This window comes from Cololabis saira, chromosome 12, assembly GCF_033807715.1.
Source record: "Cololabis saira isolate AMF1-May2022 chromosome 12, fColSai1.1, whole genome shotgun sequence".
Taxonomy (NCBI): domain Eukaryota; kingdom Metazoa; phylum Chordata; class Actinopteri; order Beloniformes; family Belonidae; genus Cololabis; species Cololabis saira.
The window spans coordinates 8,315,604-8,328,712 of NC_084598.1; the positions used below are offsets into that span (position 1 = coordinate 8,315,604).

The 13,109-nt window shown below is 41.5% G+C and overlaps 1 protein-coding gene across 1 annotated transcript; it reads left to right on the forward strand.

Annotated features, from left to right (window-relative positions):
- Positions 1-1,426: 1,426 nt before the first annotated feature.
- Positions 1,427-12,700, forward strand: si:ch73-206d17.1 (tyrosine-protein kinase STYK1). Its single transcript, XM_061734725.1, has 10 exons — positions 1,427-1,465; positions 1,631-1,708; positions 2,668-2,808; positions 2,957-3,130; positions 3,944-4,125; positions 4,227-4,307; positions 5,303-5,520; positions 6,448-6,488; positions 6,626-6,722; positions 12,153-12,700. Exons 2-10 carry the CDS (start codon positions 1,666-1,668, stop codon positions 12,322-12,324), a joined length of 1,149 nt encoding a protein of 382 aa, XP_061590709.1. The 5' UTR covers positions 1,427-1,465; positions 1,631-1,665; the 3' UTR covers positions 12,325-12,700.
- The last annotated feature ends 409 nt before the right edge of the window (positions 12,701-13,109 follow it).

A 13,109-nucleotide genomic window follows, 5' to 3' on the forward strand; every position in this document is an offset into this window, starting at 1 on the left:
TTGGAAATGATTGATTGAGGAAAACTTGGGGAAAAGGGTCAGGGGTCAATTTGAGCTGCAAAGCAGGAATACATAAGCTCCAAATACTGTACTATTTGTCTATATATTGAAAGTCATGTCACAATCGCTGTTTTCTACTTGGATATATTTCATGTTTTTGTAACATCGTGCAGGCCGGACACAGGGTGTCATGAAATACTCTGGTAACCCTGGCAAATTCAATTCAATTCAATTCAATTGTATTTATATAGCGTCTATTACAACAAAAGTTGTCTCTAGGATCTTTCCAGAGACCCAGAACATGACCCCGAGCAATTATTACATAAACAAACACACTGGTAGAGCAGGAGGAGTGTGAGCCACCCGGCTACAGCAGGACCGCTGCTGAACACTCTCTTAATTACCATGTTCAATTCAGTTTTATTTGTATAGCGTCTAATACAACAGATGTTTTCTCTAGACGTTTTCCAGAGACCCAGAACATAAACCCCCGAGCAATTATTACATAAACAATGGCAGGTAAAAACTCCCCTAGTGGGAGAAAAACCTTAAGCCAAACAGTGGCAAGAAAAACTCCCCTTTAGGAGGGAAGAAACCTGGAGCAGGACCTGGATCATAAGGGGGGACCCTCCTGGCGAGGGCCAGACTGGGGGGGTCGTGGACGTCAGCAGCACACAGCAGGCAGGTGGAAGCAGCAACGGGATGACCAGAGGGGGGGGGGGCGGGGTGGGACCTGGGCCGCAGGCCAGCACGCAGCTCCTGAAGCTCCGGCCTGCAAACATGCACAAAAGAGAAAAAAGGGGGGCCAACACAAGAAACTACAGGAGCATTGGACAAAAATGATAGCTATGGGATACTTATAATAAATAAAAATGGAAATGGAGAAGAGAGGAAGGGAAGAGGAGAGGAGAAGAAGGGTGAGGAACCGCCCAGTGGATTATGTCCACCCCTGCAGCGTAGGCATAAGCATGTTGAAGTCTAGTCTGTTGGCATAGTGGCAAACTGAAGAGTGTTGGATAGAGAGTGACAACCTAAATAAAGGCTGAGGGCCACCTGACGACCTCCCCACCCCTCCACACCCAGATTACATCCACCCAAAATAGTGGAAACACAACATATTTGATGTTCTTGAACCTCTGTAAGTGGTTATTAATCACATCTGGCTGAATTAAAGACAAATGTACAGAATGAGACATGAAACCGCACGGCTACCTGATGTGAACACATTAATCACCGTTAACTGCGGCAGCCGCAGATTTGAGGGTCTCTGCTGTTGTTCGGCTCGTTTCTGGCTTTCTGTCAATAATTAACGGCCGCTGAACCCTCTCAAACACCTCTCCGGTCAGCGCCCTCGCAGACAGACGCACAGAGCAGCTGATACCAGTTGTGAGGTTGCCATTTGTTGATTTTCACATTACAAGGTTGTCAGAGTGGGACGCTCACGTATTAGCAGCACATGTGTCAGGTAGGACAACCTCAGAGACATTTGTTGCTTGTGGAATTTCAATTACTTTTCTTTTTAAGTTTTTGCTCTTTTTTTTGAAGTGATGCTATTAACAGGTATATAAATGTGTGGTGGGGGTTTTTTTTTTTTGGGGTGGGGGGGTTCTTATGTTGGTGTGATTGGCAGTTTTCCTGACATGTGAGGAACTGCAGCTGCTCCTCATGGAGTCCAACACTAACTGCAGCGCCTCACTCCCGGAGTGCTGTAAGTTTTTACACACGCCATCACGTCCACATTTCAAACAACGGGAAGTTCTTTCTGCTCGTTCTCATGACATCTTTGATCATTCTTCCGCTGTTTTAATGTGTTTGTCCGCACGGTCCCATGTCGGGTCAAACCCACAGAATAGATATAATCAGTACTGGAGTTGAGGGGGGATGAGGGGGGATTGCATCCCCCCTGAAATAAAAACGGTCAAAATCATCCCCCCTTTCCATCCCTTATGTCATTTCATCAATGAATGTGGTTTTACTGCTATTTCAACATTTAGAGTCATCACCAGAAAAATAACTTATTTGAAAATTTTCACCTGTTTCAAGTAAATTTTCACTTGAAATAAGTAGAAAAATCTGCCAGTGGGACAAGATTTACCATCTCATTACAAGCAAAAAAATCTTGTTCCACTGGCAGATTTTTCTACTTATTTCAAGTGAAAATCTACTTGAAACAGGTGAAAATTGTTGTTTTTTCCAGTGATGAGTCTTGTTTTAAGTTTAATGAGATTGTTTTACTAAAATTAGACATTTTAACTAGAAATAAGACAACTATTCTTGTTAAGATTTTGAGTTTTTGCAGTGATCCATTTTACTTATCCTGTGAAGGACAGAGTCATATTGATAAGTTCAGAAAAGTGTTTTTTATTGTTGTGTTTTGATGTATTTGATGTAAGCCCAGTGGATATTTAAAGCTTACAGAAGGCTGCATTTAACTGCTGCTATGTCATTCCTGCAGTATTTCTGCAGCTGTTTTGGTCAGTGTTATCATTTGTAATATATTATATTATTTGTATTCAGCACAAATTATCTGTCCCCATATGATAAAATCCACCATCCCCCCTGATTTTTCTTTTACAACTCGAGTACTGGATATAAGTGCTTATTTTGCTAATCTTCTGTGCACGGCTTTTAAATGTTCTGAACTGACTCCTTTACCTTGTTTTGTAGATGAGTCGTCTGGTGCTCTTGCTGTCATCATCATCCCCTCTATGCTGGCTCTGAGCACAGTTGTAGTGATGCTTGTGATTTTTTGTAGTCTTTATAAGACTAAGCACAGAGAACAAAGGACTTCAGCTCCATTTATAAGTGGTATGAAATTCAATAAGCGTGTATTCTCCTTTTAGTTCACAGAAAACAGCAACACTAGAATCCAAAATTGCTCTTTGTCAGATGAAGACACTCATGTCTATTTCTTTTACAAATTACTGCATGTTTCAATCTGTGTCGTTGAATGTAGCGTCTGTGAGCGGTGCAAGGATTTATCCAGCTTTGCTTTCATGGGAACTTCCTGAAGAGCAGTCACTCGACGGACTAGAATTATGGCACACTGGTCACTATGGTCCCGTTTGTAAAGGTTTGCTGCGGAACAGAGACGGGAGCTCTTCTCTTGTGGTGGTGAAATCACTTCGAGGTACAGCATGAATTGAGTTTGGTTTTTCTGTCCTTAACAGAGGTGGGTAGAGTGGCAAAAATTGTACTCAAGTAAAAGTACTGTTACTTCAGAATAATATGACTCAAGTAGAAGTAAAAAGTAGTCATCCAAATAATTACTTGAGTAAAAGTAAAAAAGTACTTGGTGAAAAAACTACTCAACTACTGAGTAACTGTTGAGTAACGTCTGATTTATTTTTATTAACACAACCATTCAAACAGACAAAAGTACAAAATAATCATCTTCCTGCAAATTAAATCAATAAAATAATAAAATAAATTAAAAATAATAAAAAATAAAAAATAGCTTAAATTAAAATTCTTTTAAAGTAAATTCAAGTACTTTAATAAATAATGAAATAAATAAAATAATAGAATAAAAAAATAAATTAAGCACAAGTAGCACAAAATGTCAAGCCTTTGTACTTTTCTTTTTTAACCAGGCAGAACTAGAACAAGCCCATGAACTCATAGAAACTCTATGTGTGTTTGAGTCTGTGTAAATGTGACAAAACATGCAAAAACTAACATTTTTCCCAAAAAATCACTCAGTGGCGTCATGAGATTGACCCGTTCGTGAATAAAAGGGATAAAAGAAAAGTAACAGCTCAACGTAGCCTAATGTAGCGGAGTAAGAGGAACAGTTTCTTCTTCACAAATCTACTCAAGTAAAAGTAAAAAGTATAGTGATTCAAAACTACTCCAAAAAGTAAAAAATTTCCCAAAACTTACTCAAGTAAATGTAACTCGTTACTACCCACCTACATTTGTTATTGTGATCCAACTCCTGCAGACAACCCGGACCAGTCTGAGACGGCAGAGTTTGTAGAGTGGCTCCTGTTCCATGCCAAAGTGTGTAAACACGAGAATGTGGTGCAGATGTTGTACTGTCAGACCAGGGGGTCGCCCCTATACCTGGTCTTAGAGGCCTGCAATCCAGGGAACCTTCTCCACTTCCTCTGGACACTCAGAAACGTAAGCACTTCAAAGTTTTGCTCCACGCCTTTTATCTGATGGCTCAGTCTTCCATTCCAACTTTGCGTGCAATGACCGAGAACTATCTTTAATCCCGGAAGAGTTCCAGCCCTGCAGATCCCCTGCAGCGCTTCTCTGAGAGGTCAGTGTTTCTGGTGGCCAAGCAGGTTGCAGCCGGCCTGGTGAGTCCTTGTTCTGCTCAACAGTTGTTCTCACAAACAGCTAGAAAAAAGATCATTTTAGAAGTGACACGCTTTTGCAGATGTGATTTTCGCATGGGAACATGCCATAATGCATTTGACATTATTTTCTCCAGTGGTGCAGACAAAAGAAAATGCTGTTAATCTTTATTTTATTTTTGAATAGCTGTTAACCCTTGTACTGTCTTTGGGTGAAAATGACCTAATTCTCCTGTTCCTTCTTTCCTCCTGCTCCTTCCTTCCTTCCTTCCTTCCTTCTTTCCTCCTGCTCCTTCCTTCCTTCCTTCCTTCCTTCCTTCCTTCCTTCCTTCCTTCCTTCCTTCCTTCCTTCCTTCCTTCCTTCCTTCCTTCCTTCCTTCCTTCCTTCCTTCCTTCCTTCCTTTCTTCCTTCCTTCCTTCCTTCCTTCCTTCCTTCCTTCCTTCCTTCCTTCCTTCCTTCCTTCCTTCCTTCCTTCCTTCCTTCCTTCCTTCCTTCCTTCCTTCCTTCCTTCCTTCCTTCCTTCCTTCCTTCCTTCCTTCCTTCCTTCTTTTTTCCCTTCCTTCCTTCTTTCCTCCTGCTCTCTCCTTCCTTCTTCCCTTCCTCTTTTCTCCCTTCCTTCCTTATTTCCTTCCTTCTTTCCTTCCTTCCTTCCTTCCTTCCTTCCTTCCTTCCTTCCTTCCTTCCTTCCTTCTTTCCTCCTGCTCTCTCCTTCCTTCTTCCCTTCCTCTTTTCTCCCTCCCTTCCTTCCTTCCTTCCTTCCTTCCTTCCTTCCTTCCTTCCTTCCTTCCTTCCTTCCTTCCTTCCTTCCTTCCTTCCTTCCTTCCTTCCTTCCTTCCTTCTTCCTTCCTTCCTCCCTCCCTTCTTTTCTCCCTTCCTTTTCTCCCATCCTCCCTTCCTTCTTTCCTCCCTTCTTCTCTCCCTCCTTCCTTGACCTGAAGACAGCACAAGTGTTAAATCAGAGGCTGCTCTGTTTGTCTGTACCTGCTTTGCCCCTCAGGATTACCTGATGTCAGAACACAGGCTGGTGCACGGCGACGTTGCTGCCAGGAACATCTTAATTGGCCCGGACTTCTCAGCGCGGGTGGCTGGGCTGGGCGTAGCGTTTGAAGGACGCAGAACCGATTTAACGACGAGGCAGAGGGCGGCAGAGGTGCCGCTCAAATGGCAGGCCCCGGAGAGGGTTGTGATGCAGCTCTGTATCGACAGGAGCGATGTGTAAGGGCCGAGGAATGGCTGAGGAAATGGAAAACACACCCAAACACCAACACTGAAAAAAATAAATCTAAGCGCATGTAAATATAACATATTTAAATCTGTGATATTAACAATTAAAAATGAAGTTTGTTGCCTTACGTGAATACATCTAGTTTTGAACTTAATCGGCATTTGTTCAAAAAACAAGACATTGTGCATTTTCTCCTTAACAAGCAGCATTTATGTAATCCCAAGCAATCTTTTCATTTACACACAAACAACAAGCAATGATCTTGTTGTATTTACCTTTCCTTTAACAATTTTAATCTATTGGGCAGATTGACCAACGTTTAGATGAAACATGCTTTATTTGTTTAAGTAGAACACCACATTAAAATATATCTTGCTTGATCTACTTTTAAAAATGAAGGCAACTTTTTCGCATGAGATTTTTATGTTATTTTTAAGACTAGTCTTTGTATAAACTACTCAATTTTTAGTGTGTACAAAATTCATTTGCAACTTAATTTTGATAAATAAAGTAAACTTAACACAATTATATATCTTTTAATGTTTTTCCCTCTTTTGCTCTATTTTTTTTTTTATTTTTAATTAATTAGTTTATTTATTTTTATTTATTTATTTTAATTATTATTATTCTAACCCATTTTCCTTATTCTTTCTAGGGGACGAGGGGATGGGAGGAGAACGGGGAGAAAAAAAAAACTTAACACAATTAAGTTGACTGTACTTGCAAAATGTATTATTTACATATAAAAAATTAAGTAGTTTATACAAAGACTAGTCTTTCTTGATCTACATAATAATCTCATGCAAAAAATGCCTTAATTTTTTTAAGTAGATCAAGCACAATATTTGTAACAGTGAATGGAATGAGTCAAAAAGCTCTTTATTTTCTTTCAACTAAATATTTTATCTTTTCACCAGGTGGTCATTTGGAATCTTACTGTATGAGTTGATAACCTTAGGTAATGAAACATGTCTTTAAGTAGTGTCCATTCATTCATTCATTCATTCATTCATTCATTCATTCATTCATTCATTCATTCATTCATTCATTCATTCATTCATTCATTCATTCATTCATTCATTCATGCATTCTCAGGCTCTCCACCATATCCGGATCTGGAGCCTCCGTCAGTGCTTCCAAAGCTGCTGGCGTCTTACCGAATGAAGAGACCAAAGCACTGTGGGAGCTCTTTGTAAGTAAAGTTTGCTTCCAACCTTCACTTGCTTTGCTGCCGAGGTCTGACTACATTTTCAGAAAACATCCAACACGCTTCAGCAGAAACTAGTTTTACACCCAACTGTTTTCAGCTGCTTTTTCCTTTGAAGTGATAAATAGCCTATTAATGCTTAAAAATGCTATTTTGAGAAATGTTTTCTTTTTAGATGTTCAAAAACCAACAACACTTTCTTCCCGTCTAAGCGATGAATTGCACCGCATTTTAGGTTCTTTCTTTACTCGTGATGAGTAAACAGAAATCATCCATTTTTAAGTGAGGTTTGGTAGAAACTTGGAGTGGTGTGATGAGCCTATTAGTCTCAGATAAAAACGTTCAAGGAAGTTATGAGCACACGTGTTTGCTGCAACTATTTATCAAAACTGATAGTTTGAACTAAATCAATGGAACTCAAAATATCAGGGATTTTCCATTCAACTTCTTTTGTATTTGTGCATCTCTTTTAGTTATTTTAATGTGAGTTCTTAAATATTTAATATGTCATTAAAAACACTTTGAGCTGCCTGGTAAGAACTGAGCCTTGTAAAACTGGCTTTACAATCAGTGCTGAACAGCCTACATGTTAGGAACTCTTGGATGTATGATGTGCATAAAGCCTGATGGCAAACATACGGACGAAAGTGAGTTGTCCGGTCAGCCGCGCTATACATTTGGTTGTTGTACTGTTGGAGTGAAGTTGACTCTGTTCAAAGCGTATTGTTCACCTCTGTACACTGCACACCTGTGGCTGAACTATAAAAAAGCCTTCAGAGACTGCAAGTGGCTACAATGATGCTCTGAGGAAACTGCTAAAAAGGCCCAGATGGACGAGCGCCAGTGAGATGTTTGTGAGTGCTGGAGTGAACACACTGCAATCTGTTTTGAGAAATGTAATGTACAGGTTTATCTGTCGGTTAAATTATTCTGATAATCAAATTGTTGTGGTACTGGTGAACATTATGTACAGTGCCACACGCTGCACGTCTCAGTTTTGGAAGCATTGGTATCTATCTATCTATCTACATTATCTATCTACCACATCAAGCCCGAATGACTTAAAAAAGGGCCGGTTGTGGCAGAACTTAAGGTTGCTGCATGCTGGAGACTGGAGAGCGGTTTGATTAGACAATTATATCTTTTTTATGTACGGGTGGCCACATAAATACTTATGGCGGGCTGGATTTGGCCCGCAGGCCTTGCTTTTGACACGTGTCTTACAGGATAACAATTAGTAGGCTGGACAAGAATCTGGAAGTGTCATCTCTTTCTTAAGTACTGCTTCTATAAAACTCAAAATGAAAGCAGGTGAGCTTTTGCAGCGATGTCTGTGATTTCCTGTTGTGGCTATGGTGAGGTGAGGGTGCAGGGCAGTAGGCTATCCCCTCCCTCTGGACGCTTTCCAATCAGGCCAAGGGTAGGACACACATCTGGCAGCCCTTCGCACACTACGTGCTTGTGTTTGCTGTGGCTGCAGACCTATCTGGAGGTGAGCAGGGTGAACATTTTAACAGGTTTTTGATATAATGGGAGACATTTAATCCAATTTCTTCTTTAGGTCCACCTGCTGTTGGTCCTGCTGTTTTGCCCTTTATAGTTTAGTTTCCTTTGTTCTTTTCCAATATCTTTGAGTTATCTAGCTGTGGCTACTTGCTTCATGTTTTGTGTAACTTTTGTTGAGTGCTGTGTTGTAAGAGGCTAGGCACCGATTTGGAGGTCCCTCCTCTTTTAAAGGGGACCTATTATGGCATCTAATCCCTATTTTAAACAGGCCTTGGATGTCTTAAAAACAAGCTTTTGATTGTTTTTGCTAAATAAATTAGAAATTCAGCCTCTGAGCCATGTCTTTATCTTCTCATTCTCTAACCTCATTATCTATGCAGGATTCTGAGTGGGCGGGGCTATGATAATGAGGCTCTGTGCTGATTGGCTGCCTGAATGACGCGATACACCGCTACGGAAAAATGGCGAAAACTCCGGCCGGCGGAGTTACCGTGTCCTAACTGCATGCAATGCGAGCGAGCGTCTGCGACCAAATCAGTTCCATCTGTCCATTTGCTTTATTTTCTATTGGACTGTCCTAACTGGCCGCAGCAACGCGCCGCGCCGTTTTGAGCTGAACATTTGTCGGACGCCCTGCTTCTATTTTCTTCCTGCCGCTCACGTTGAAAGCGCTGTAGGAAACAGTCATGATGAGGAACGGCTGATCCAGTTAGTTGAAAGGAGAAGTTATCTCTATGATTCCTCCTCATTTCACTACAAAAACCTCAATAAAGTGGCAGCTGCTGGAGGGAGATGGACAGAGACGCGATAGTCGGACACTCGCATGCAGTTACACAGTTTTATAGTTGTGGGCTTGGTTTGCATTTTGGTTACGTAACGACAGGAGCAGAATCTGAACGGCTCGTAGATCCACATTACACTGGACGGCTCATCCGGGCGGCTGTACAGACACTGCAGAATTTGGTTGCTTTCCTCCTTCTCTGAGTTGGCAGGCTGAGGGGAGACCACTTTATATATGTTAAAGCAAGAAAAAACCTGTTTTTTATAATAGGTCCCCTTTAATGCATGTGTGTGAGTGGAACCCTGGAGCACCTGTCTTGAATAACACACCTCCTTGCGGTGATTTTGGGGAGTATGCTGTGCAGCATTAGCGGTGACTACAGGTAGCACCCCGCCCCTGAGGCGATCCCCGAGTTGTGAGGCGCAACCACTGAGCTTTATTTTTTCCTCATGGAGGAGGAATTTGCTCAGTTAAAAGACTTGGTCGTGCAGCTCCACGCTGAAAATCACCAGATGTGGCAGTAGGGAGAGGATAATGGGCCTGGGACCGGTGCAGCGAGCCGAGGTGCCACTAACTGAAAGACTGATTTATCTCCCCAGGGACGGGGAAGGCCCACTGTTCAGGGGAAGGACTGGCCTGAGCTTTGTCCAAGAGGTCCAAGCCTGTATATGACATGTCTTCAGCTGAGAAAATCTGTTTTATGTATGACCACTTAGAAGGTGAAGCTCAGGAAGAAATCAAACATCGGTCTCTGGAGGAGAAACGGGACCCTGATTAACATGTTGGTCATTCGACAGGAACTTTGTGGGTGTAACGGGTCATATGTAGAGGTACACCGATCAGGGTATTGAGGGCCGATCACCGATCTCTAAAAGCAGTATCTGCCGATCCCGATATTGCCGATCACCGATCACCGATCACAGTGTGAAATCCATAAATTTGTCAATATTGTTGTCTCATGTACACAACACTGACATTGTATTATTAGGTATAAAAATTAGGAGATGAGAAAGTATCATGAATTTGTGGTAATAAATTTAATAAATGTGTGTACAACACAACATGTGCACTGCACCAACACAGTAGACACGTCACTCTCTTAGAGTTGATACAAGTTGTTAACTATACACATTCGTTTTCCTGTGGAAAAAGGAATTAAATCTTTAAAAAAAAAAGAATTATGAATTACTAAGCTTTGTGAAAGCTTTAGCAATAGCGTCCGCCACGTGTGACCCAGGAAACTCGTGAGTGAAGCACAACTCTTCACACTAGAGCTCCAATTGTCCCTCGTGAAGCGACCGACACGACTGTCGTCCTGCGTAAGTCTGTGGATGTGACTGTATATAGTCTGGTAAAACTCTGGCGGACATTCATCAGTGAAATATTTACGACTCTGCAGCACGTATCGTGGATCCAAGCAGCTAACGAAGCGTTTAAACCCGATGTATTCAACAACAGAAAGCGACTGATGATCAAGGCTTATGAATTAATTACTTTACGATGTAGTTCTTTATTTTTCTTGCTGCTGTCGTTTATAGGTCTCTGTTACAGGTGACTTAGCGGCATTGCTCCTTTTCTTTCTCTGCCTTAGTGGCAGCCAACTTTAAAAACTCAATATAGCCTACTCCTTGATGAGAGAAACTTTCACATTTCTTATCAGCTTCGTTGTAAAACTCCCATAGCCAGCGATGCCGGTCACGGCCCCTTGGGACACCTGGGTCTGAGCTGTAGGAACACACGCGCGGGCGGCGGTTTGTTGTTGTAAACGTCATCAGATCGGCCTGATTGGAACTATTATTTTGAGAATGCCGATCAAAAGGGCATTAGGGGCATTATCGTCCGATACCGATCAGTTGCCGATCGATCGGTGCATCTCTAGTCATATGTGTCTCTACAGGAAGAGTACTTTTCTGGAAAGGAACAAAAGGGGGAACCACTGCCAGAATTTTCTTATACAGTACATTCATGTGTTTAATGGATAAAGTTGTTGAAGGTCCCCCATACTCTTTAAAATAAGGATGTGTTGTTTGGATCAGTTTGTTGAATAAATGTCAGATTGGTCCCTACATGGAGAACTTAAACAGTATGTAGCTACGTGGTCACCCACTACCTCTTTGATGGAGGTCCGTAGTGAGGCAATCTGGTGGGAACAAGAAGGTATGCCGGAGTAGTCGGGTCGCAGTCATTCTGTCCCTGCTATGTTTGGTTTAAAGCCACAGTAATGAAGGTAACCCCTCTTTCATCTCTGATATAGGAGAGCTAAAGGAACATCTCAGGAAACAGGAACAGTTGGATCAGTTGTCTAGAAGCATTGCAGCCCTTCATGCTCCTAGACATCAGGAACTGGTGTCAGCCCCCAGTTGTCTCTAGGAGCTGCCAACAGCCTGGTGTGGGAGGGATTCTGTAGCCCCACAACCCCAGTTAACGTCGACCACTGCACCCCCTAGCGCCCACACTAAGCAGCACAATCAGATTCAGGGAAACTGCTGGGCCAAGGTTCAGGTGGGGGCTCTGGTGCTGCTGTTCCTGCCCCTGCACATTTGGTAACCGTTACCACATTAATGGGGGGAGTGGAGGTTCCATGTCTGCTCGACACTGGCTCAATGGTGTCAACTATGACTGAAAGTTTTTGTCCTGGGGTCCAGAGAAGCTTCACTCTTGTAACTGGCCAGGGCTAAGTGCTGCTAATGGGCTAGCTATATAGGACTGGCAACCGTCCCTTGAAAAACGGAATCGTCCCGTATTTATAAACTAAACTACGCGTCCCGTATTGAGCTGAAAAGGGACGCACTTTGTTCCGTATTACTGTCAGAGTCAAAAAATAGTCATAAAATGCCAATGGAAAAAGGCATTGAGCTGTTGAGTTCATACGTTTTTTTTTTTTTTTCTGTTTTACTACAACTGTAGCTACAGTCATGGCCTTTGAGGCACAAATATGTTTACAAGTTTTCTACAGACTACAGGGAGTTTTTTCTTGCCACTGTTTGGCTTAAGGCTTTTCTCCCACTAGGGGAGTTTTTACCTGCCATTGTTTATGTAATAATTGCCAGCCTATTGCTCTGCACCCTCACCTCAGGAAACATAGATGACTTTGAGTTTCCTGTGTCCTTTTTTTTGTTAACTTCTAGGTATGATCTGATGAAGTACTGCTGGATGTGGAGTTTCAAAGACCGCCCGGCGTTTTCAGCCATCATTAAGCTGCTGACGTCCTCACTGCACCTTGCTGCTACTGAACATATTTGTATTCCTGATATTGTAAACGTATCTGAGTACAACAGAGACGCCGGGCTGCTGTTGTAGATTCATCCAGTAACCAGGCTCTAAAAAGCATGTGAATATAAATAAAGAGCAGTTTTCTCAGAATGTTGTTGTATGATCTGTGATTGCCAATGGACAGAGGTGTCAAGTAACTAAGTACAAATACTTCGTTACCTTACTTAAGTAGAAATTTTGGTAATCTATACTTCACTGGAGTAATTATTTTTCAGACGACTTTTTACTTTTACTCCTTACATTTTCACGCAATTATCTGTACTTTTTACTCCTTACATTTTAAAAACAGCCTCGTTACTCTATTTCATTTCGGCCTTAAAAAAAAAACTATCCAGTTAAATTGCTCCATCCGGATAGAGTGAATTTGGTTGTGGTTGTTTCAGATGTTCTTGTCCAGTTTTGTTCTTACATCCGTTCCCTCAGATTCCTGCAACTAAACTTGGATGTACATTCCAATAAAGGTTAGGATAAATGATAACATGCCTCTGAAGTTTGACTTTTTGCACCATTACAATACTTATAGGCAACTAGTCATCATATCTGCTGCTCTCTGAAACACATGTTAATGCTCAATAGTACACATATATGGTTCTTTAATATATTTGCATTATACTAAGATGCATTCATTTTCAATGGCTTTTGTCCTTAATGGCTTTTTCCCCCTTACATTACTTTTACTTTTATACTTTAAGTAGTTTTGAAACCAGTAATTTTATACTTTTACTTGAGTAAAAAACTTGAGTTGATACTTCAACTTCTACAGGAGTATTTTTAAACTCTAGTATCTATACTTCTACCTGAGTAATAAATGT